Source organism: Morus notabilis, unplaced genomic scaffold (assembly GCF_000414095.1).
Source record: "Morus notabilis unplaced genomic scaffold, ASM41409v2 Scaffold413, whole genome shotgun sequence".
NCBI lineage: Eukaryota > Viridiplantae > Streptophyta > Magnoliopsida > Rosales > Moraceae > Morus > Morus notabilis.
This window is the reverse complement of record NW_010363912.1, coordinates 284476-311809: the sequence shown is the minus strand read 5'-3', so window position 1 is coordinate 311809 and position 27334 is coordinate 284476. Positions and strand designations below refer to the sequence as shown.

At 33.7% G+C, this 27334-nt stretch overlaps 2 protein-coding genes across 2 annotated transcripts; both read left to right on the top strand.

Annotated features, from left to right (window-relative positions):
• Window positions 1–806: 806 nt before the first annotated feature.
• Window positions 807–6504, top strand: LOC21400050 (glycine-rich RNA-binding protein RZ1C). Its single transcript, XM_010105217.2, has 4 exons — window positions 807–887; window positions 1006–1156; window positions 5384–5868; window positions 5994–6504. Exons 2-4 carry the CDS (start codon window positions 1046–1048, stop codon window positions 6223–6225), a joined length of 828 nt encoding a protein of 275 aa, XP_010103519.1. The 5' UTR covers window positions 807–887; window positions 1006–1045; the 3' UTR covers window positions 6226–6504.
• A 13411-nt stretch (window positions 6505–19915) lies between these two features.
• On the top strand, window positions 19916–22707 carry LOC21400048 (protein NUCLEAR FUSION DEFECTIVE 4). The gene is made up of 2 exons (XM_010105215.2): window positions 19916–20563; window positions 21025–22707. The coding sequence occupies exons 1-2, from the start codon at window positions 20137–20139 to the stop codon at window positions 22377–22379; spliced, it is 1782 nt and encodes a 593-aa protein (XP_010103517.1). The 5' UTR covers window positions 19916–20136; the 3' UTR covers window positions 22380–22707.
• The last annotated feature ends 4627 nt before the right edge of the window (window positions 22708–27334 follow it).

Here is a 27334-nt window from a genome sequence, read left to right as displayed (position 1 = left end):
AGGGGTATTACAATTTTGTGACTTTTTCTGATAGGTCGGTCTATCGCTAGGGTTAGTTTTGACTATTGAATTTATTTAAAATCACATTAAATTAAAAAAATATATATAATAGACAGTTTTTTATATAAATCTTACAATTAAAAAATAAAAAATGATCGGTAGTTCATTTTTTACAACACTATAGAAAAACTCCTTACTTTTTTTCCCTTTTAAATGTAATGTTGTTTGTTAACGAGATAAAATGTTATTTGTCATTTAAAAAAAATGAAAAAAAATATTTCTGATTAAAAACAGTTTCTTTCTCACTCAAGCATTTTTTTTTGTTTTGTTTTTTATTTTTGTTTTCTAAAGCCTGAAAAAACTTATGAGTAAACTAAATTTTCAAATATTGAATCGAAATTGTGAAATTCAACAATAAAAAAGGGGTACTCTTAACTATTTTTTTTTTTTTTTGGTTGTAGACAATGCTACTATTTATCCTCAATGAAAATTGTGTATTTATGATGAAGAGGGTTATAGAAATTATATTTTTACTGTTACATTAATTTTTTAACGGTCTTAATTACACCAGAGCAATTTTGTATTGGACGTATAGATTTATTATTTATAAAAAAAGATTAAAAATGACAGTTTCCACACGTGAAGTAGAATAACCTACCCTCTAAGTCCCACCAAAATATTTGTTTCGGTGTGTGTTTTTTTTTTTTTTTTTTTTTTTTTTTGAAAAAACTGAAAAAAAATATCTACCGTAAATATCAAAAGCAGGACACTACCCCAAAAGAAGGGTTGCCGTTTTTTTTTTTTCCCCTCAAAAAAAAAAAAAAAAGAAAAAAAGTCGGTTAGGGTTTGGTTTCAAAACCCTTTAATTCGAACATCGCAGGACGCTGGTAAAACCACTCTTATCAGAGTTCATCTCTCACTTTTCTTCTCTCTCTCTGTTTTTTTTTTTTTTTGGGTTGTTGGTGACTTTCCGTTTGGCTGAGTTTCTTTTTCTCTGGTATTCAGAGCAGAGAGAGAGAGAGAGAGAGTAGTGAGAGAGCGAGTGATGGCTGGGAAGGAAGACTACCGAATTTTCGTTGGAGGTTTGTCTTGGAACGTCACTGAGCGTCAGCTTGAAAATGCTTTCGCTCGTTTCGGCAAAGTCCTTGAAGCTCAGGTACTCTTTTTTTTTTGTAATTTTTTTTTATTTGACTAATTATTTTGTTTATGTGCATTTTCTCATCTGTTTGGTTCCCGAGAATTTGAAGCAAATTTCCAAATTAGTTTCAGATGTTTCCCTTTGTTATATAAAGAAAACAACTGAAATTCATTTTACCTCATGGAAATTCCAGTAATTGCCGTAGCGAGCATGCTGTTTTAGTCGATTTTCGTATAACTTTGAATAGTTTTTGCATAATTTTGGATTAGTCTTCTTCCCCTTTTTTTTTTTTTTTTTTTTTTTTTTTTTTTTTTTTTTTTTTTGTGGGGATTAGAATCTTGCGATCCCACTTTCATGTCATTTTTTATTTTCTTTCTCGTGGTGTTGCAAAGTGTCTGGCTAGTTAACTTTTTGGGATTGCAGATTGTTTTACTTTCATTCTTTTATACTTGTTTATTTATTTTAAACTCCCATTCGGTCTTGAAAGGAGCATCTGTTGTAAAAACAAGGGAATTAGGGTTTCCACATTGAAGTTCAAGTGATTATTTTTCATTGATCTAGGGTCTATTTTTGGGGTCAAGTTTTAGATTCTCGAGTTTTCTACTACTGATATTAATATTTCTTATTTGTTTTCTTGACTCCCGGATTGCCGGTTATGATCTTCCGAGGTGCTGTAGATTGGTTTTTTAAGTTATGTTTTTATGGGATGACTGCAGCAAGTTGCTGAAACACACATGTGATTTTGTGGTTAGATTATAGCAGATGATTATCTTGAGTCGTCCCAGACAAGAATTATTCAGATAAGAGGATCTTATCTCGCAGGGGGAATGAGATTCAGGGAAGGCAGTAAAAGTTAGTACCTGATTATGTCTCATCTTAGTTTGCAGAATAAGAGCTTCAAGTCATGAAATGAGCTGTGGTTGAGATTAACAAGAGAAATCCAATCATAATTTTTACGTGGAGCTTAGTCTTTAGGAATGGGCTGGAATCAGCAAGTCAAATGATGGGGGTGATTTAATTGATTTATGCTGAGTGATAGTTTAGTAATGCTACTTGTTTTCTGGAAAGATTATCTGCATTTTCCCGACTAAAAGAAAACACTCATATGGTCAGTTGTGGGACTAAAACTTAATTGTTAAGGTTTTGTGTGGGCTTTGGGTGGAAGATTCTTTAGCTGGAGGGTGCCTGCTCTTGACTGATAGATTGCATGCCCTTGTGTTATTTGTCTGGAACATCCAGGATCTGGTCTACTTCCTTAACATCATTTGTTACTCTGTAACGTATTAGGATTTCTTAAAGCCCTCCCGCATTCTGAAGCTGTGTTGGTGTAACTTGTATCTTAAGAGATGTAAACTGCCTGATGTTTGACCATTTAGTCCCAGGGGTGTGGAAGACATATCAAGCTTAATTTTTTGAACTTCTGATTTAATGCGCAAATTTTTTGAATCAGGTTGGATATGTGTTGCATGGCACCAAGCTTGAGTGAGGTTACATGTATATTCAGAGGGGTTTGGAACCAAGATAGATATGTTTTGAATGGTTCAGGTAGCCTGAGGTGGTGACTCTTGTCTGCCACTAAATAGCAACGAGCTCCTTTTATATGCTAACATGGAGGCCGGAGTTGTCTGAGTTTCTTTCTTTTTTCCCCTTCTTGTTAGTAAAAAATTCATCTTTCAAGTGCTTTGGCTTATTTATTGATTCGTCGTAACACGGTTAATATTGCTGTTTAAATGGGTTAATTTGTTCAGGATCATTGTCATTGTTGGTCTTGAAGTGTTGGTCGGATTATTTGAGGGGTTGCTTGTATATATCTCTACTTCTGAGAAGGCTAGAGGTTTTTTACATCCTGTAACGGGGCCTAGGGACATCACCTTTTACATCTTATATTACATCAGTTTGGTGTGTATGTGAGTGGACAACGTAAAACTACTTCAGGTCATTTGACTCTCCTCACGATCCAGACTTGTGTTCTTTTGAGAATACTATTGCATATGGCAGTGTTCAGCTTTAGCTTCAACAATGAAAACTGTATAGTTATGCTTTCTTACGTACATGTGGTTGTATTGTTGACTTGATATTCAACACCAACAAATTTTGGTGAGTGTCGTTATTGAGAAACCATTTTCCAACCCAAGTGATTCTGTAGTAGTTCACTTTATTTTTTGGAGGGACAACTCGCATAGCCGGGAAGGTGGAGCACAGGCAGCTTAGAACAGGGTGGAGTACAGGCAACAGTATTGAGGTTTGGCTGCCAGATTGTCTGGAGAAGATCACTGTTCACTTGCTTCCTAGATCCTCTTTGCTTTGTTTTTATCTTACAGCTTTCACTCATCACATGAACCTGGAGGGTGAACTGGAATTCTTGCTCCTGATGCATTGGTTTGATCTTTTGGTTTAAGGGCCGAAAGCTTGAGTCTGCGTTTTCTTAGTTGCGCAAACCAGTCTGTCCATGCCTTTTTGTCCTAATTTCTGATGATGTTAGCGAAGGGCGGAAGTAAACTTTCTGGTGTTATGCTGATTGCTGACTAACAGATCTTCACTGTAGTAGATTTTGTGATAGAGTATGTTTTCACGAGTTAGAGTTTTATCGAGGCAGATTACTTGGAAGTTCTCATAATTTTCATCCTTTTTGTTATTAGCATGTCATAATTCAGATTCTTGGACAAAGCAGTCGTCTCTTGGCCGTATTTGATCAACTCTTTTCCGTCACTTTGCTTGTTTTGTAAATGTTCATGAAGGCAACAGAATCAGTGAAAATTTTGAGCTATAATCTCGGAAGTGGAGAAGTTGAAAGTTGCCTCTTTGTCAGCATGTATCCTAAATATATCAGTAACTGCTAGGACGTCTTTATCCGCCCTATTTTTAACATTTTCTCTTTGGGGAGTTTGATGTTTCGATTGCAAGAGGGGCCCTTGATTGATATGTATCTTATGTTCTTTTCTGTGACTAGTAATTAAACCTATAGAAGGCTATCATCTATTGCTGTTACGAAAATGGTCTTATGTTAGAAGCCTTACTTATCAGTTTATGCTGGATTGGAGATCCTGAACTTCGTGGATTCTTTTGACAATCCATGTCGCAGTCGTGAGTTTGAAAGTTGTATGAGGTTTGAAGCCATGGTTTTTGGTCCGTGCTCCTCTGGTATCTTGGATTCTGTTGAGAATTAAAGTTGGAGGTCATGTATAGTAGTCTTCTGTTTCTTTCAATTATGAAAGACATAACACTGATCCTTGTAACAAAAAAAAAAAAGAAAAAAAGTAAGTGATCATGTATTAAATTTTGATTCACCTGTAAAGTGTTGTATGTAGACATCAACAGTTGACTCAAGTTTTCAATACTATTTTCCTGTCAGTAACATTGATGAATTCCTCTTAAATGAATTTTCAACACAACTCATATTCCTCCTTATTTCATGGTTTTGCCATTGAACTTTGTTTCATATCAGCATTTTGTAGTGAAGTTACGTGACATTGTATTACTTCTTTCTTTTCCCCTTTGGAATTTTGAGTAAGCTATTATACTGTATCATGTCCTCAACATGGTTGTGAATGCAGAACATGTGTTATGCACGAGAAATAAGGGTGTTCTTTATTCTTGCTCGTTTAGTACTATTAGAACTAACCTAGGTTGTTCTTCAGATTGTTCCATGCAACGATATTTAGTTGTGCTTGTGCTTGATATTATGCATGGAGACATCCTTCCAAATATACTGCTGATGCCATGTTGGAAACTCATGGGCGTTGATTTGAGTTCTGCTTGTTTCTTTGTTGGTTTGGGGAGCAGGAAGATTTTCATGTAGAACCTTTCTTTTTGATCCTTTACCTCTGTAATTGTCAATGCAAAGGAAATCTAGTTAGTTACTTAGTAGTTTCTTTATTGTCTCTTTTTCTGGCCCTTAAATCTCTTATAAATTTTCATTTCTTTGTGCTTATTTTGTTTACTGATCACTTGTATTCGCCATTTAAGATTTTTATTTTTGTGCAAGTTTTCCTTGAGAGTGAGTTGTTCTCTGAAATTTTATGTCGTAGGAATTAGTTGTTGTTTTGTATGAGGTTCTGTTTTCTTTGATATTCACGATGAGAACTTAACTATATTCCATGTTTTTGTGATTGTATTGTTCATGATAAAACTTTGCCTTGCTGGTCTGTTCAGATAGTGCTTGCTGAATAATTATGACATTTCTTGGTATTAGTTGTTTCTCTGTTATTGCTTGGCATGAGTCACGCTAGTGTGGTATTTGTGTAGATCATGATGGAAAGGGATACTGGCCGTCCCCGTGGATTTGGGTTTATTACATTTGGAGATCGTCGGGGAATGGAAGATGCAATTAGGGAGATGCATGGAAGGGAGTTTGGTGATCGGATTATCTCTGTGAACAAGGCCCAACCGAAAATGGGTGACGATGATGCAGACCATGGTTATAGGGGGAGCTACTCATCTGGTGGCAGGAAAGGCTATGGGGGAGGGGATAGATCTGTAGGGCAAGATGATTGCTTCAAGTGTGGGCGTCCAGGACATTGGGCACGAGATTGCCCATCGGCTGGTGGTGGTCGAGGTGGAGGGCGCTTTGGGGATCGCTTTGGAGGTGCTAGTGGGCGCGGGGATCGCTTTGGAGGAGATCGTGATCGATATTTGGATGACCGTTATGATGCAGGGCGCTATGGGGAGAGGGATCGTGTTGACAGCAGGGACAGCAAATATGGGAGCCGTGATCGCTATGGCAGTGACAGGTACAAGAGGGTTCTGAGAAAATATTGTCAAAGTAGTTGCTGTTTAGTTTGTTCCATTTCCAGGTGAATATATATATTGACCATGTATGCACTATCATCTCTCACTTGCACTTGCAATACTGCAGGTACCAACCAGGCGATCGGTTTGCAAATGATAGGTACAACAGTGCTGATCGGTACCCACTAAATGGTTATGGTAAAGATAGGGGCTTTGATAGAGACGGTGGCCCACGAGGTGGGGACAGGTATGGAAGTGGAGGGCCAGCTCGTAACGAGGGAAAAAGTTACCGGAGTAGGCCTGATCCTTATGACCGCCCTAACAGGGGAGGTCGACCATCTTCCTTTGACCGCTACTAGTGGCTTGTTAAATTCTTATTCAGAACTTTGTAACAACATACATCATTAAGGTAGGAATGTGGTTTTGATCGTTAGTAGGTCACTGAACGTACAATATAGTCGAGGATTGATGGATGCTTTTTCAACTGGTGTTTACTCTGTTTTAATCTCTTATAATGTTCAGTTTGTGGAGTCGATTGAATAGATGCTTCTGCTCCTTTTTTTACTTTGCTGTTTGACAAGCAAGTTTAGCTTCTTTAGATTTTATAAACGTTGCTTGCTTTTCAATTGATAATTCAAGTATGCTTTTACCATTACAAGCGTCTTTACCTATTGTTAACAGTTTTTAAGAATCAAATCAAATTCGACATGGTTTCAAATTTCAATTCAGATAAAAGTAAAATAATACCTATTAGATAAATATCAGCTTAAAATCTAGTTGATATTCACAGCTTAAATTAGGTATTATAGTTTATAACAGAGCCCGGTGAAAATGTGATGGTTAAAAATTGTGTTTTATATTTATTTATTTATTTTTTTTAACCTACGAATTTTCATTTTCTCAAGGAAAATTCGTACTCAAACCGAAAACACCAAGGCGTCATCCTCTCTGCAGCCGCCGTTATCTTCTCCCCGACCGTCATCGGCTCATCCCTCATCCCTCTCTTTATTGTTCTCACTCCCTCGCTTAGCAGCAAAGCCTCATGTATTTTGCCATGTTTCTGTGACACCAATATCTGCCCTGTGAGCAGATTCAATAGATCGGATTGTCCAAAAAATGGCAGTCTTGATCTAGTAGGCACAACTTTGCTTCGCCCAGTGCCCTCCGAACTTCCAACACCCATTACGCCAATGGCATTCCCCTCTTTTGAAACCAAATAATGTAGTCAACGATTCTTCTTTTCAACAATTGGATATTCAGTGCTCTTAAAACCCCACTACAAATGCAATCTTATGTCCACAATGAACAGGTATGATCTCGTGGTTTCATAATCTTCGACTATGTTTAATTAATGTTATGTCTTTATAGTACTCTGTCTAACAAATGTTTCCTCCAAAGTATGAAATGTTTTTCCCAACTGAGTTGCTGAGGGAGTGTTGTTTGTTTGGTTATAGAGTTTTAATTTTGCAAGTGATCTTTAAGATAATATTTGGCTAGATATAATTTAGGCCGCATATTGTATTTCTCAAATTTTGACTTTTTTTTTTAAATAAATCTTTTACAAAAACATTTTGATTCTTTGTATTAGAAAAAAGGAACTTAGGATAAAATGTCGTATTTGGATGAAACAAAATTTTGAAATATTGACTAAATACAATACAGGTCATCACGATATTTAAGAGTATATAGTATAATTGCTCTCCAACCTTTTCGTGGTTTAGTATATTGCCCCAAAAACTTTTCATATGATGATTGAAAAGGAGAAAAAAAAAAAAAAAAGGGGGAATAAGACTAGAAGATGAGGAAGAAAATTTTGTCCAACTTCCATTGAACTGTGGTTTTTAGTGGTACAGTAAAAGAAAACCTCATTAATTTCATATAGTTTGTAATTTATAAAATCGATTGGACTTTTTGCAGAGATTAATGGTCAAACTTCACTATTTACTCGTCTTAAACCATTTCTTGAAGGGAAAAACTATATATTTTGCAAATAATTTGTACAATAATATATGTGAACATATGTAAACTCAAGCGTTTATATGAATGTATATATGTATGAAAGTGGTGACGTGGTGCCTTAGAGCCATCCTTCGAAACAAGAGGAATTAATGCAATTTGGTTGTACAAGTTATCACGCAAAGAAGGGGAATATATACTATTGAAGTTACATCTTTCGACCTAGCTATTTCAATGGTAGACAAATTCTTATTTCCAAAACTTGAGTAGTTTGACTTGCTATCACATTATCTGTCGTGTAAGTAAAGCTTATATGTTCATTAACAAATTGATTTCTACATTGATAATTTGACTAGTTTTTTCTAATTTTCAAATACTCCATTACATTGTTATAAAAAAGACGAATTTGATTAACTTTGAATAGGGAATATTTAATATGCTTTTGTTTTGGTTAGTATGTAGGAGTGACGCAACTATTCGATTTAAAAATTACAACTGATGAGAGAGACTCAGTTCTGAATCAGACTTAAGAATTCAACTTAAGTATTATACGTTCATGTCTTTATTTTAAAGAGTCATTTACGAATGTGTGGCCCCACCCAACAAACGGACTCTGACACTTCTTTAAGGTCCAAAACTAAGTTCAAGTATGTTTATACATCATACTATTTACTACTTTTTTTTTTTTTTTTTGGTTTCTCTTTCATTGTGTGAACGCATGGACTCAATTCCTGCCCTTGTGTGAGAATATTATTTTATGTATCTAGAAGGGCATGTTTTTCTTTTCTGTCCATATCTGAAAAGGATATACATATATAGAAAAGAAAAATAAGAAGTGGACAATAAGAGAAGAGATTCACTTGCTTTCTAGTCCAATATCCTTTTTAAATTTTCCTTCTTCCAATCGTTGTCTTCCTTTTCCAACCTTCTAAAAGCAAAGTATTGAAACGTAACAGTGCCTGATACTTCTGGACCTCTGGTAGTTGACTTTATTGATCTCATGAGAGCATCAAAATTGGAAAATTGTCCATGAAATTAAGAGTGCGTTTGGTAGATGGATTCAGCATCATGATTCTGGATCTTGATTCTGAATTAGTGTTTGGATCAAATGATTCTGAATCATGATTTAAAATTTAATGTGATGTTTTAAAATAGCTCAAATCATGACTCTAAAACACCCTTTCTTGATTCAAGGTGATTCAAACTCATAATTTTAAATCATAATTTAAACTTAAAATCTTGAATCATGATTCTGATTTTAAAATCATGATTAAAATCACTTTAATTTAAATCTTCGTACCAAGATCTACCTGTAGTTAGTTATCCTTTCAAAAAAATTTCCCCACAACAGCCCCCCAAAAAAAAAAAAAAAAAGAAAAAAAAAGGCCAAAAAAAAAAAGGGAAAGAAAAGAAAAAAGATAAAAGGAAAAAAAAAAAAAAACCCTTGTCCTTTTCTTTTCTTTTTTGCTTTTTACCTTTTATGTTTTCTATTGAATGGAGAAAAGGAAGCTGAGGTTGGAGGATCAAGTTGGGTGGGTTGTTAAGCAATCCGTTATATTTATATTATTTTTCCCCACTGATCATTTCAGCACAACTTCGACGAAAATCTTCAATTCCGTTTTCAAGATATTGGTAGAACGATATCACCTTTAAAATTTTTTAAGTCATTGGGCCTCGTTCACTTCGTAGATTTAAATTTTTAATTCGAGTTGAGATGTGATATTTTTTAAGAGTTTTTTACTGTAGCAGAAAAAGTTAGATGTGACATTTTTTTAGAGCTTTTAACTGTAAAAATTTAAAATTAAAAACTTAAATCGTTAAAATAAATGAGGCATAAATAATGAAACAGGAAGAAAAATGACATAAACCCTTACAATAAAAAAAGTTGTCAGCTGCCACGTGGTAAATCTCAATATATACAATATAATTTTCAAGTCTTATTCAATAGTTGAGATTTTAGCCGCACATCATCTATCTAAGAGGGGGAAAAAAAAAAGAAGGCACTGTAATATTTACCTCAAAATATATTATTATTATTATTATTATTATTATTATTATTATTAATGGAGACCAGAAACTCTATTAATCATTTGGTAAATCGTTGTGTGCAAAGCAACTAATAAAAGATGGAAAAAATTAGAACACAATAAAACATTTTCAGAAATATGAATAGTTAAAATGTCGACTATACTATACATGTCTGTAATAGCATGCACCGCGTCGATTGCATCCGATTCTGCTCAAAGTTTTTTGCCTTTATAAACACATTCCATTGTCAACTTAGAAGCCTATTGCCGTAGATAAGGTAGCCATTATCATATATATATATATATATATATATATATTGATATATATATAGATATTGATAGATATATATATATATATATATATATATGGAACTGGGTACCCAAAAAAACAAGTTGCCAATAAGGATTCCCCTCCAGCTAAGGATATTTCAAGGATCATCTGTCTGTAATAAAATTAGTAATTAAATATTTTAAATATATGTTTCAAATGAAAACAAAAATAAAAGAAAGAATATTCAACGAATTCAAATTTATAAGACAAATTGTGGCAGAGTGTGTATTTAAAGTGATAAAAATAGGCTTTTTTTTTTTTAGGGAAGCTATAGTCTTTAAATTGACTCCAATATACTGACAAAACTCCATGCGGTGGAATCTCAATTTCTTGGAGTCATTTGTTTGAATTTTCTATTCAATTGTATATCCCCACAAGCAGAGAAAAGGTTCCTATATAATCTTTGAAATCGATGATTTGATGACGATAATTTTCAGTTATTTGGCTCTAGTTCATTTAGTTATCATTTTCTTAGTTTCATGTGTTAATGCTTAATTATACACCTAAGGAAAGTGATGTTTTTAATGTCGTGTGGAAGATGTATATGAGTAGACCTATATTCTATACGCCAGTATACCTTATTAGTATAAATCTTAACTGAGCTGTACTTCTTTAATGAATTAATTTCTTAAATCTTGTTTGAGTAAATTAATTATGGAGGGAGGCAGATTAAGCAAGCTTTATTTACATTTTATTTGGTTAGTTAGAGGCCCATCGGAAGATTCTGGGCTTGTTCTTTTGGGTGAAAAACTTAAAAAAATGTAACTCGAGTTACAACTTTACTCGAGTTCAAACTCGAGTTTATGACTAAAACTCGAGTTCAAGTTTTCCCTTTAACTTGAGTTCAGAAACTCGAACTCAAATTAATGAACAATATTTTTTATATTCTTAAAAATGCTATAACTTTTTCGTTTTAATTCTGATTGATAAGATTTTTTTTCTATGCGTTGACAACGAAAAGACGAATAAAACCCGACCCATATACCCTATTAAAATTTTTCATCAGCATTGAGTTTTTATTTAAATACTATCTAAATACAAATTCAAGTTTTGACTCACTCAAACACAAACTCAAAAAGATTCTTATCTCAAACCATAACTCAAATGTACATAACCAAACACAAACTCAAGTTACAAGTTCAACTCAAGTTATAACTCAAATTCAACTCAAGAATTATACTCAAGTTAAACTCTAAAAGAACAAGCCCTCTATTTCTCGGCTTATAAACAATTAATTCACGATAAAATATTTCAGTATCTATATAAAATTCAACTGATTACAATAATGAGCAAAAAAAAAAAAAAATGGATATTTCAATTATGACCGTTATTGTAGCATAATATTAGGTTAGGTTAAGCCTATTAATAAACAGCTGTTTACAAACTAGTTAATTTCCACAGGTGCTTCTTTTATAAAGCACTAAAAAGAACAAATATATATATATATATATATATTCACACCATTATCTAATATATATATTTTGCGTAATTATTAGGTAAGTAGTTTTATATATATACACATAAAACCACTTACCTAATAATTACACTAAATCTATATCTGGTCATAAAGTACTTGTTAGTATCTCTAGGCGAAAAGAAAGACTTATTAGTATATCTGCTATATAATAAAATGTAGCACTGCATTTACTAATAGAAAATGAGTCTCAATCTTCTTATTACCGATGGTACCCCAAATACTTCTTCATGTTATTATATTATTCACAAACTCTATCAATCAATTAATCAATCTTTTTAGACCGTACTCATTGAATAAACTTATCGTTATTTTTGCGGGAATTATAACTCAAATTTTTATTATAATATATATTTTTTTTATAAAAATTTAAATTTAATTTTTTATTATATTATTTTCTCTCATATAAATACACTTTAAAACTCAAGTTTTTAATTTGAACCCATAAAAAAAAGGAGGGGGCCTCAAGGACTCGTTATGTAGTGCTCAATATTGTTACATTAATTTAGCTATATTTACCGGTTTTAACGGCTAACTAATCTGATGATTAGGAAATTCCAACGGGAGGACAAGTCAACTCTAGGGCGGTCCGTTACTTAGGGCATTTGAATAGCCAATAATAACAATCCAATAGCTTCTCATTTGTTTTCCAAGTGTCAATGTGATGTTTGACATAATGTTATAAGTAGTTTGATTGCTGGCAATTAACTTCAATTATTGATTATCCTGACTAACCTTAATTAATAATGAGACTAATTTCAAACGGCTAATTATATATTAATCTGTTCTGATTAGAATCAATGTAAAGGTGATATTCCATGATGTTATGAGCTTGTTTTACAAATTTTTCAAAAGGTTATTCTTAAAATATGCTTTTATTTTGTTCGCCACCTTTAGTTTTATAACAAAAATATCTCTCTTGTAGATTCGGCACTTATAAAACACTCATGATCCGTGGTTTTGAAAACTTCTGTTAGATTTGTTTGTGAGAAGCAATTTTGGGTATATCCATTGGTAGAAATATATATTTATATATATATATATATATATATATTGGGTGTGGGACACTAAAATCACATTTACATCCTCTATATTTAGGTTAAACCTTTCAAACAAAACATGATAGTTAAATAGTTTACCTCTATATGGAAGACACTCCAATATTCAACCAAATTGGTAATCATATATTTAAATGAAGTTCTTAATTATTAGGAATAAGAACATATGCTTCAAAAGCTAGAATTAGATTAGATGTATTTGAATTTTTGAAAGCACGTGTCACACATTTAGTCCCATTTTAAGAATAATTTAATTGTTAATTGTACACCTCATGATACGCAATACCTTTAAGCAATACTCATGTCATATAGAATATTACAGTAACAATTAGGTAGTGAGCAATTACGAGCATTTTGAATATGATAGATTCTTTCTTCATCATGTCTCACTTGTTGAAAGCAAGCCTCCAAAAAATTAACAATCCTTTAATTTGTTGAAATTTGTAGATTTGCCGTCAATACATGGTTCTTTTCCATTTCCTTTATTTTATCATAGTTTTTTATTGACAATATTAGATTTGACAAGCCAGAGGCATATTAATTAATACACATCACTCTTATTTATGAAATTATTTGGTATACCATGAAAATGTATAGTCATTACGCATCATAGAAACGGTATTAAAAACTCGTCTATATATATGTGTGCGCGGATATATTAGTATCAAAAAGCTAATTAAACAAAAATTAATAAGCTTTTTCCTTTCTTTTTTTTTTTCCTCTAATTTTTCCCCAACTCATATTGGTCGATTTGTTTCTATAAGGACAAGTATTAAGTAGGCTCACTAAAATGAAAATTAAACTGTCAGGACTCATGACATTATCATGAACTGAAACTCATAACATATTTATGATTAGGGTATGCATATGATAATTATTAGTATGCTTATTAATTAAGAACAAATTAATCGATCACGACTGATGACACTGGAATTAGGGATTAGTTTTTTTTTATTAGAAACATTAATTAATCTGCCATGGCTCCAACAATTAAACTCCAACTTGCTGCATGAAAGTGACAGAAAACTTGGAATATTATTTTAATATTGTTTCCGATCTTCTTTATTTTTTTAAAAAAACTATTTTTACTATTATTTTCCTCCCAAATATATCGCATACATTTCACTTGTAACCTCCATTATGGCGCGTTGGGACGTGACATAAAATCTTGTCACTCTTAGCTACTTTTAATATTTTCCGGTGGACTCCAAAATAAGCTAAAGTCTAAAAAAAGTACTCTCTAGAAAAGCAGTTTTAATTCAAGCATGCATTTTTCATGTTTATTTCCTCTCAAAATAATTTATAAACAAATCGAAACATTTCCGGCCATTGTGCCCACTGATCATATGCAATATATATGACAATTAACCCCCACTGTGCCAATTGACTATTATCTTTGTTATTATATTCATCTTGTGTTATTACCATGTTTATCAAATTCAAATGTCATCAAAGGTCAATACCGTGCATCACTTGCTTTGAGTCGGACACTGGTTGAAGAAGCTGAGAACAATCCAAAATAATGGTGGGTCTGGGGGGACATTGCTATATTGACATGATTAAGAGGGCAAATGGAGGCCGACCCTTGATTTTTTTTTGTCCACTTATATTTTGGTTGAAGAAGACAAGTAGTTTTTCTTTATTTGTTGTTTGTTTACAAGTTGTTTTATGTATATTTTGTACAGGTGTTGTGCGTACGTGAAAGATATAGAGGAGTGGCCTTGTGGTGCTAGGTAGCACCAAGCAACATGCTTGCCTTATCGCCTACAATTCTATCTTGAGTTTCTTGATGCTATTGAAGACCAAATAGTAAATATATGGGATATTCTGAGTTAATTTTAAGGTCATATTTCAATTTGATTTCTCAAGCTTTAAAAACTCCTTTTTACTAGTTGTAAAATATTTATGTGGTAAATTATTATTTATTTTAAATAGTTTTAAAATATGCTATTTATTTAATTTAGTTTCAAAAATCTGCTATTTACTACATTCTCCTAGCCATTTTAAAAACACTATTAAATATAATAATATATCATGTTAGTGGAGTTCATATATCAAAAGTAAATATAGAGAGTGACAAAAAGAGTGAGGCTAGCATTTCTCTTTTTTTTTAAAATTTATGTTTTTTAGTTTTTTATAGTATTTGAAAAGAAAATCTAAAGTGTTAAAAATATAATCACCTAATTTAACCAGCTTTAATTGGTTTTTAAAATGTTTAAAACTATTTATTTTATAAGAAGGGTTACATTACATTATTGTGCACAACAAAACATAATGAAATGATATTTATGGAATCTGAGAGTAGATTTTTATGTAACCAAAAGTCATGTTTAGTTAGTTATCATATTAATTTATTATATATGATGTAATTACTAATATATTAATAATAATATATCCATTATTTTTATATTACTAATATAGTAATTTTTATTTGCTAAGTGGTTATCAATTATTAACTACTTAATATATAAATTTAAGATTATTATTTATGTGTACTCAAAACAAATTTTCATAAATATAACTAAACATGATTTCACTTTTTTATTATAGTTAAAATAATCTCTTACCAAATGAATTTTAGAATCGGTCCTCCCATGATTCTCAAAACAATCTCATTTTTACTTTTATACTCAAAATAAAACCATTTTAAAAACATGTATCAAACGGGCCCTAACTTTCTTCTTTTTATTTTTTTAATCTAGCTTTTGTGTTTCCTTTTTCTCGTGTCTTTTTGTGTACCCTTAAAGACTACATGTGAAAAAAATATACTATGTGATATTTAATTTACGTAACATATTTTTATTTGATATGATATTTTAATAATTGACATGACATAATATCACGGGAAGATATAAAATAAATAAAAAAGAGAATTGTGACATAAAAGTTTACTTTTTCCCCTCATATTAAAGTACATTGATTTAGTTAGATAGGTATCAAATAATCTCCTAAAACACTAATACACAAGTATTTTCTTTTTCAAAATAGTTCCTTTTTAAAAAAACTTAAAGATAAAAGGAAAAGAATTATGAAACCACTTTTAATCCAATAATTTGTTGCCTTTTTTTTTTTTTTTTTTTTATTTCTATAGCGCCCCAGGCCTTGAATTATGAAACCCCTTTTAATCCAAAAATTTTTTTCCTTTTTTTTTTTTTTTTTTTTTATCTCTATAGCGTCCCAGGCCTTGAGGGAATATTCAGGCCGGGCCTGATTGACCATGAAAATGGGAAGGTCGAGCCAGCCCGACTGGGCCTGAAAATAATTTAGGGCTTAAAGTATATATCGGCCTAGTCCGGCCCATGGATTAGGGCCGGGTCAGGTTCGGGCTCAAGGCCAACAATGACGGGCTTAGGACCGGCCGGTTTAGCCTAACCTAAACTTACAGCTCTAGTAGTGTCACAATGACATGTGAACCCATCACTTAGCCCACCTCTTCCGTCCAAATCTAGTTTGAAAGAGAGAGAAAAAATAAGAAGGAGAGACATGAAAAACCAACGTTTTTCTTTTCCGTCTTAATTTTATATTTATAAAATGTATCTATTTGATTTGTTATTAAATTACAAAATTTGTTGAGGTGTATCTTTTGTTTACAATTATATGGTGTTTTAGTATTTTTATTATACTTGAAAAGAAAATCTAAGGTGTTAAAAATGTAATCACCCAATTTAATCAGGTTTAATACGTTTCTAAAATGTATAAAACTATTTATTTTATAAGAAGAGTTACATTATTTTACTATGCACAATCAAACACAATAAAATGATATCGATAGAAATTTGAGAAAATATTCTTATATTATGCAACTAAATAATATATGATTCATATTGTTACCGCATACCAAACGTCCTTTTGGTAACTCCACTAGTGATATAAAGATTTTGGTCGCCAAAGGAAAAAAAAATGTTCCATTGTTGACTGTAGTGGTGGTTTTCATGTTATTAATTATCAGAATGCATTGTGTCACCGGAATTATTTTAGTATATCACATTTTTTTTATTTCTACAATTCTTTTTGTTTTAGAAAAAATCTGGTTTTAGCTCACAACATATCACTAGACAAAACTCACAACTCGTCATTTCTCGGGAAAAAAAAAAAACTAACAAATCTTACACAATATAAGCATTTCACACACACACACACACGAAACAGGAGCCAACCCACAACATAGCTTAACTTTTATCCCACTCAAACTTTAGGTGCATAAAAATTAAGTAGGTTCATTTGTACAATTTAAGTCATGATTTAAATTGTGTATATGAGAAAAAAACACTGTAACAAAAAAGTTAAATTTGAATTTTTGTAAGAGAAAATATTGTAACAATATGACTTGAGTCATGAAATGAATAATACTTTCTTTTTTTTTTCTCTTTAATAAATTGATAGAGGATTTTGAGAAAAATTTAGCACATCTCAATTAAATGGCGGACAGACAATTTTTACTTTGACATAAAAGGTAGTTAAATCTAGGCAATGTTGTATATTCTATGTTGTATAGGATATTTTTTTTGGCAAACAAAAGTTGGTTAATATGAAAAAAGGTCGGTTAATAGGTATAACATATTCGTAATTTCCCTAATAAAATAATCGCGGTAATTTACATTTGACATTTATTTCTCTTTGCAAACAGTTCCAATTTTTTCTTGAGGCCACGACGAACATTTTCAAGCTAATTATATCTGCCCACACTCTAGAAGATTTAAAATACTGTAAAAGATGTGCCTAGTTAGGCCAACAAAAAGTGTGTATTAGTATGAAATCATAAAGCCAGTTACCTTTCATGTCCATTGTGTGCCTCATTCCTAAGACATGTCAAGTCATTAACCTTCTATTGACCAAAAGATTATGCACAATCTTAGAATGTGCAAAAAGAATCCAAATATATCTCCACGTTTTCCTTTTATTTTGCTTCAAGAATAATTAAAGTGCACCACTTTTGGGTTTAGAGCTAAGAATTAGATGCCACCACGATGCCTAAGAATAAGTTTTTAAGAATTCTAAAGAAACAACACGTTTTAGATTCAACTTTCGCTTTTCTACTGCCAACGGGGAAGAAAAAGAAATTTCTCTCATAAGATTGGAAAAATTAATTATCAATTTTTGTGATTTTTCAGCCATCATATATCTATCAAAAAATGTTTGTTCTATATATATTTTTAATTTAGTGTGATTTTGATTAAATACAACGATTAAAAACTGATTCAATCGGTAGACCGACTTATCAAATAAGGTCCCAAGAAGAAAATGCCCTTTCTAGATTAATGACTTGCTTTGTTTTTGCCATCTCCTTGAAACAAAAATGTTTAGGATATTTATTTTTTTTATTATTATTATTATTACTATTATTATTATTATTACTATTATTATTATTATTATTATTATTATTATTGACTAAATAAGAAAGGAAGAAAGAAAAAAAAGATACATTACAGTCACATTCATTTCACCGATTCAAGTTTTGTTACAGTAAAAAACTCTCATAAATAATCACATCTAATTTTTTTATTATAATAAAAAATTATAACATAAAATTACATCTAAAATCAAACTAAACGGCGTTATATACTATTCAAACTGGGCATGAATATGGAGACGCTCGCTCTGATTTTGACTATTCATATATATAGTATTATAAGAAAAATATACATGGGTACAACCGTACTAAACACTACATTTATTTAACGTGTGTCCACGCAAGCCTCGTAATTTCAGATCCACCATCTGTCAGTCTATGTAGACCCACCGGTGCCTCTGTTATTTTTTTTATGATACAAAATAAAATAAGAAATAAAAAAAAGGAGACAGTACATATTATTTGGTTACTGTAATCAAATGAATCGAAAAAAAAAAAAAAAAATTATCAGTGTATCAAATATTAGGCATGAATATAGGAAAGAAAATGCCCTTTTAAGATTGGTGACTTGCTTTGATTTTCCAACTTTTTGTACGTTGAAATATAGATATTTCGTCATAAAATAATTAAACACAAAAATGGATCAGATAATACATATTAGATTTCGTATCTATAATTTGCCACATATTTCATAAAATCATTTCACTTTAAGGGACGAATTTTTTAAAATTTAATTTTGAGCTTGTAACCATGTAATACCCCAAATTCAAAACGTAATATTTGCTTCCTTCAATATCGCAACAAAATTAATCATTCTGTTAGTTTAAGCATGGAAGTTGACTGGCGTTGAACTATAGAGTGGAGATGTTAAATAAAATAGGCATAGTTACAAAGCTACCCCAACAATCAACGCTTCCTTGATAAATTCATTCTATTATCGTTATTAATTCATATGAAACGAAATAATTCAATATAAGCAGTTTGTAACTCGCATCTTCTTTTGTCTTCTTTTCTCATCTTCATCTTAAATTTTGACAACTTTTCCATTGAAGAGGCTGATCGTGACCTATTCAAGAGACTTGTTTATTTTATTGGATTATTACTACTGGTACCCTCATAAATTTAAAAATTATAATTTTACCCCATAAATTTTGAATTGTTTCTATTTAATCCCTTTTATTGTAATTTCTATTATAACAAATAGAAAGAAAAAAAGAGTAATGTAGTCATATAGTCTTTTTATTTGAAAATCTATTAAAAACAAACAGATAAAAACCAGATAGTCATACTTAATTCCTTATTTTTTCATATGATTTTAACGTAAATTCTTATAAAAAAGCTTAAAAGGGACAAATTCAAAATTCAAAATTCAAAAGGCAAAGTGAGAGTTTTAAATAATTAAGAGATAAAATGGGAATTACCTCAAAGTTTAAGGGCGCCAGTAATATTAATCCTATTTTATTTAATGTTTTTTAGTTTAGTATTTTCATAATGAGTAAAGATAAATGTTGCCCACGTCTTCGATCTTATTCTAAGGTCAGTAAGAACAATATAAAAAAATAAATTTGTGGGAGCTAAGTAAAATATAAAGAGCTCTTTAGCTTAAAGAAAGGCTGTTCCATCACTGACCAGACTAAACGATTTTCGGAGTTCAAAAATCAAGTTATCATGTACTAAACAGTTATAAAAGGAAACCAATCAAAATAAAAATAACTTACCCCGCATGATCCTCGTCACGTTCCTCCTGTCTTTCTCTGTATTATCCAAATACAATATATATAATTGACTGTGGATAAGATCATATATATAGTTATATAATTCACTCATATCTTTTACACCATTTTCAACTCCCTCAATTTCGCTTTCATATTTTTCTTCCCCCAATTTTATGTTCTCACCCATATCAAGTCAACTCCAAAGTCTCGGTATTATCATTATATCTTAATGTGTCTATATATATGGACTCAAATCTCCAAGCAAACCCCAACACATGACGTATATTTAATTCGAAGTTCTACTATTCTCCTTAACAAACAAAACACTCATTTTCTCCCCATATCAAAACACCTCAAAAATGGTGGTCGCCGGACCAGGAACCGCCGGCGCCGGGGGCTGGGGCACCGCAAAGGGGTTGGCTGTCCAGGTCCTGACCGGGCGGTGGTTCATGGTGTTTGCGTCGTTACTGATCATGTCGGCGGCCGGAGCCACCTACATGTTCGGGCTCTACTCTAGCGAAATCAAGGAGGTTTTGGGGTACGACCAAACGACACTGAACTTGCTGAGCTTCTTTAAGGACTTGGGCTCGAACGTCGGCGTCCTCTCGGGGCTCATCAACGAGGTGACGCCGCCGTGGGTGGTGCTCTCCGTCGGCGCCGTCCTCAACTTCTTCGGTTACTTCATGATCTGGCTGGCCGTTTCGAAACGGATCGCCACTCCTAAAGTTTGGCACATGTGCCTCTACATATGTATCGGAGCTAATTCCCAGTCTTTTGCTAATACAGGTACATATGAAACAATTTCCAATATATATATATATATATGTATGTATATGATATTTGGTCATGTTATACAACAATCCAATTTAATCCGGTTAATGCTTGTTCATATAGTTTGAAGCAAAAAAGTCTTTCATTCGTACTTTCTTGAATAATAGGAGACATATTATAAAGGTCTCTTTTGTAAGTTTCTGTTGCAGTTATATGACTCATGGTTTAGCTCTATTTAAAAACTAGAAATCTTGTAACATGTTATAACATTTGATTTGCATGACAAGTTTCAATCGCATATAATATAAATACGTCCGCTTATATACTAATTGAAGAAATATAAGATTTTAATTGGTAATTTGTGCATCTATGACTAATGGCCATAGCTCTATTTACTAATTAGAAATTTTGTAACACGTTACAAATATTGAATTGCATGACATTTAACTAAAAATGGACGAAATGAATATAAACAGGTTCACTGGTGACGTGCGTGAAGAACTTCCCGGAGAGCCGCGGCGTGGTGTTGGGTATCCTGAAGGGTTACGTCGGCCTGAGCGGCGCGATAATCACGCAGTTGTACCACGCCTTATACGGCGATGATTTGAAGTCCTTAATCCTCCTCATTGGGTGGCTGCCGGCCGCCATCTCCTTCGCCTTCCTCCGTACAATCCGCTACATGAAGGTCATCCGCCAAGCCAACGAACTCAAAGTCTTCTACAACCTTCTCTACATCTCTCTCGGCCTTGCCGGATTTCTCATGATCATGATCATCATCCAGAAACAAGTCGTCTTCACCGGGGCCGAGTACGGCGCCAGCGCCGCCATGGTCATTTTCTTGCTCTTTCTCCCCATGACCGTCGTCGTTCTAGAAGAGTATAAGCTCTACCAAAGTAAAAAATTCGACATCAACAACAATGATCCCGAGCGCACCGAATCATTATCTCTCCCTCCTCCCCCACAAAACGGCGCCGTAACGGAAAAGGAATCAGAGCCGGAAACCGAACCGGAACCATCCTGCTGGACAACAGTTTTCCAGCCTCCAAACAGAGGGGAAGACTTCACAATTCTCCAAGCTCTCTTCAGCGTGGACATGCTGATTCTGTTTTGCTCGTGTATTTGCGGCGTCGGAGGGACTTTGACGGCGATAGACAACCTCGGACAGATCGGAACTTCCCTCGGATACCCGAAAAGAACGATTAGCACCTTCGTTTCCCTTGTCAGCATATGGAATTACCTCGGCCGGGTGTTCTCCGGCTTCGTCTCGGAGATATTCCTCAAAAGATACAAATTCCCTCGTCCTCTTATGCTCACACTGATCATGTTGTTGTCCTGCGTTGGACACCTCCTCATCGCCTTCGACGTCTCCGGTGGCCTCTACGCCGCGTCGATCATCATCGGATTCTGCTTTGGCGCGCAATGGCCGTTGCTTTTCGCCATAATTTCCGAGCTTTTCGGACTAAAATACTACTCGACGCTCTACAACTTCGGCTCGGTGGCGAGCCCGATCGGGCTGTATGTTCTCAACGTGAGGCTAACGGGACATTTGTACGACAAGGAGGCGAAGAGGCAGATGGAAATCAAGGGACTCGTGAGGAAGGCCGGGGAACAGTTGAATTGCGATGGAGTCAAGTGTTTTCAGTTGTCGTTTATTATAATTGCAGCTGTAGCGTTGTTTGGGTCGCTTGTTTCTTTGATCTTGGTGGTTAGAACTAGGAAGTTCTACAAGAGTGATATTTACAAGAAGTTTCGAGAGGAAGCGAAGAAGAACGAGATGGAGATGGCGCTGGCTGAGAACGGCATCAAGCCATCTCAATCCAACGAAAAGTAAAAGAGATCATTATGTTCATTTATCAGTGAAAAAAAATACAGGTGTACGATTTTACACGTTGCAATGATTTTACGATACCGGATTATACGAATTCATCTTAAAACTGTGTACTAAAAAAATAGGCTTAGAGAAAAGGATAAGTTAGACTTGGTTTGTATGGAAACTCATGTATAAGAGTCAAAAGCCTGCCGTTTCTTTGCTTTCTTTTTTCGGTCTTCTTATTTTGTTAGCTAGCATGGTATATAGAAGTCCAAGTATTGAATGCCAAATCTATACACTTTCGGGGTTTTCAACACTACTACAATACAACGCTTTCCAAATTATACTAGTTGTTAGCTGTCAGCATGCAATTATACAAAGAACGTGGGCCAGTGAAGCTTTGACTTGGGAAAAGATTGTGTCCTTTTCTTTTGATGGTCCCTTCCGATTGTAGAGAGACAACTGCAATACTTTTGGGTCGTGGGTTTTGCTGTCATAAGAAAATATTATATTTCGAAGTTTGGACCATTCAAAACAGTATTACAATACTATTCAACTGTGTCGGCACCGGTTAATATCAAGCATCGCATCGCACACTAATAAAAGATGAATTCTGGTTATTTTGATTTTAAAATTTAAATTTTATTATAATAAAAAAAAATTATATTTAATTTTTTTATTATAATAAAAATTTTTATATAAAATCACATCTAATAAAAATTAATTATATTTAATTTTTTTATTATAATAAAAAATTTTATATAAAATCACATCTAAATTTAAATTAAAAATTTGAATCAACAAACTAAACAAATTACTTGTGTATAGACGTGTTCTAAATATCTTTCATTCAACTCAGATATACTTGAATTGGACTAGCCTTTGCATTTGTCCTCTAGCTGCCTCTAGAGCCTCAAATTAATTCGACATAAAATTTTTTAGAATAATGTTAAGGGATACTAATTGTACCGAACACCACGTATTGACAAACGATGAGTCACGCAACGCGAAATCCATGAATAGAACTCACTCGGTTCCGTCAAAAACTTTTCAAATAGCTAAGCTCTCCCATAAATCTTTATTTTGTATTGTGGTTCAAGACAATATTTCACTTGGTTGTGAGGTTAAGGATGAGAGTCAAACATGTCTGCCTCGTCGTCGCTTTAGAACTCCGCAAAGTCCCGAGTCCTTAATTACTAGATTATATATATTGCTGACTATATATTGAAGAAATATCAGACCTCCTAGTCAAAACTAACCTATATTGAAAATTATTAGTAGCCACGTACTACCTTAATTTCCGCTTTGGAACAGGAATGTGTTCGTCATTAATATTTATCAGGTTTGGAATTGATCCCGTTTTTATTTTTTTACGTTTTTTAAAAAATAAAAAATAAAAACGTTTTTAAAACGGTGTTTGATGCAATAAAGACAAAAAATGAAAATGAAAACGATTTTTCATTTTAGGGTACTAACCTATAAGGACTTTTAGTCATTTTTCATTTTTTGTTTTCGTTTTCTTCTCTCTCGAACAGAGATAAAGAAAGAGAGACATTAATCGATTTTTTTACACTGAAAATAATCTCTTAATAAAATTACTAAACACACTTTTAAAAATAATTTCTAGCTAAAATTAAAAACGTTTTTATTTTTATTTTTATATAAAAAATAAAATTATTTTAAAATTAGTTCCAAACACGCCCATTATTTCACAATATATCTATGTTGCATTACAGTTTTTTTTTCCCCCCGCTAAAGTTGATTATCAGTAATATTGGATCTACTGATCACTGCTCGATTATAATTTTTTTTTTTACCTGTAGATTATGATTACACGAATGTAAATGTGTTTCAATAATTGGGTACCAAAAAGAAAATGTGAACATATCAGCCCTCATTACTGAATCTGACTCCTGACTGCAGCTATGCAGCGTACTTTCGGCCGCGTTTTCAGTTTACACGCACTTGCAATATTCATATAGGATACATAGTACCCATACGTACATATAAGTAGCATCTATAACGGTTTAAATAACACTAGTGTAAGAATCTCATCCCTATATTTTATTTTATTTTATAGTTGACACTGTTAATCACTAAACTATAAATATTATGGTAATCTAATCCATGAATATTAATCTCGATAATTTATTTTCTAAACTTTTTGTTTCGATAATTTTGATCTCGTAGACGTTAAACTTAACCAGCGTTTGGTGAAATTTAACGTAGATAATCACATACTTATTGCACAATAACTAAAAATGTTAAATAAATAGTTACAATAATTACAAAATATTATAGTTTTTAGTAATAAAGTGAAAATTTTACATATAAGGAAACTTCTTTTTTTTTATAAAAAAAAAGTTATTATGCAATGAGCACGTAATTATCTTTGTTAAATTATAAAAATTTATTATCAATTTTAATTTTTAGGACCAAAATTATCTTAAAATGAAAGTTTGTGTATTAATATGTCAAAAGTAAAAGTTCAATGAGCAAACTATTATGCTCAAATTTTACGGATTAATAGTGCCGGTTTTCTTTTTTTTTTTTTCTTTTTTTTTTAATGGTTTGAGGAGAAGAAGTAGAAGAAGAACAAGAAGACAGATTACCCTTTGTCATGTGGTGTGTGTTGGGATTAAAGGAAACTTAAGGAGGAGGGAGTCCAAGACAAAAAATAAATGAATAAATAAATAAAGGTATATATAAATGGAATTGTTTATTGTGCCAACTACAGAGTTGAAGGAAAATCATAAAGAAATGCTACTTGAGATTTCTAGGCCTCATGCTTATTGGGCTTCTCATCCTTTAATTGGATTACAAACAAGTAAATAATCACAGGAATCCATTAATGACAATGACAAGTACTCTTCCAAATTTTAAATTTAGAATTTCATAAAGATTCATTTCCCCTTGAAATTTGAATTATTCAATCATGCATTATATCATCCTAAGAACCATTTCTCTTAATCTTAATCTGTTTCTTCCCGATTAAGCCACTAAAGCAGAAATACCAAATTATTAGTTTTCGTTTGGATTCTCTCTACCAAACGAAAGTATGCCGTGATATGATGGGTTTTTGAGTAAACCTATGTAAACCAAATTAACTCCTTAGAGTTTCACAAAATATAAAATAAAAGAGCGTTGCTATTTGGCTCCGGTCTTTAATGGCTCTGGATAGCTCCACATGACGTGGCAAGTACACGTTTCTTCTCATTTTGCCTTCTGTATCATTTTCTCAAATTTCTTTTTAATCTCATTCATTTTGTGGATTTTCAACATTTTTTTTTAATTTTTAATTATAATAATAAAATTAAATGTAATATTTTTTTCGAAAGTATTAAATTGTAAAAATTTAAATTAAAAACTCGCAACTCACTCCACCACCGCAAATGCCCTTGGTCTTCTTCATTTTCTCTATCTACACAAATCCACCATAACCACTTCTTTGCACTCCATCTCTTCCTATTCTTCTTCTCTCTGTGCTCTATCCATGGCCGCCATCATCGGGCGTCGACGACACTCTCTACACAAATTTGCTTCTCTTGACGTGAATGTGGATGAATGGGAAAAAGTCTGCTGTGCATGTTCATGTTCATCGGAGCAAAATTTTCTGAAGATCTGGATCTAAAACTATGTACGTTCTTCTTTGCGGTTTTGATTGCAACTAACCCCATACTAGAGACGGTTTTCTGCTAAAATGTGAAATAGAGATATGAAACTAAAGAGGGTTTGTGCTAGAAAAATTGTTCACAATTTCTTTTCCCTAATACTCAATCTGGACTACGAGGAGGAAAGTGTGATCCAGATGAAAGTTATATATTTCATTTGGTGAAGGCAAAACCAAAATTTTTAACCAAAAAATATATAAAAAAAAATGGAATGGTGATTTTTTTTTTACTTTTTTTATGAGTGAAATATTGCGAGTTAAAACGGAAATTTACAGAAATTCATCCACATGAAGCAAATATTACAAAGCTTCACTGTTCTTTTCCAAATACTCTGTGAAGTCGCGTAAAAAGAGAGCACGAGGAGGGAGAGAATAATTACAGAAAAACGGTCCAACTAGAATAAAAAAATAATTGTTATTTAAAAAAAAACAAGCAAGTATAATATCGTGCAAAGTTCCACTTCAACATCAACTTTTAAAGTAATAAACGGGGGCCCCCCCCCCCCGGGTCCCAGGGGTGTCCCGAGGATCCCGGGGGTGTCCCAGGGGCCCCGGGGGTCTCGAGAGTGTCCCGGGGGTCCTGGAGATCCCGGGGGTGTTCCGGGAGTCCCGGGAGTCCCAGGGGTCTCAGGGGTATCATGAGGGGGCCGGGGTCCCAGGAGTCCCAAGGGTCCCGGGGGTGTCCCTGGGGTCCCGGGGGGTCCTGGAGATCCCGGGGGTGTTCCGGGAGTCCCGGGGATCCCGGGGGTCCCAGGGGTCTCGGGGGTATCATGAGGGGGCCGGGGTCCCAGGAGTCCCAAGGGTCCCGGGGGTGTCCCTGGGTCCCGGAGGTCCCGAAGGTGTCCCGGGGGTTCCGTAGGCCCCAGGGTGTCCCGGGAGTTACGGGACACCCCCGGGGCACCCACGAGAGACCCCCGTGAGAACCCCGGGAGTCCCCCGGGGCACGCTCGGGGCACCCCCGGGGCACGCTTTGGGCACCACAGGGGCACCTCCGGGACAACCCCGAGAGACCCCCGGGGCACCCCCTGCACACCCCGAGGCACCCCCAGGACACCCCCGGGACTTCCCTGGGGCACCCTCGGGACACCCCCAGGGCACCCCCGGGGAAACCCTTCCCCCGGGACACCCCAGGGGAGAACCCCCGGGAGGCCCCAGGGAGACCCCCGAGCGACCCTCGGGATGTTGGGAATAGTGTCCTAGAAGCATGAGATGTAATAGGATATTTATTATTTAATTAATAAAAGAGTTTATTCATCATTTTATGTGCATATATTTATGAATATTTTATGAATATCAAATGAAAATT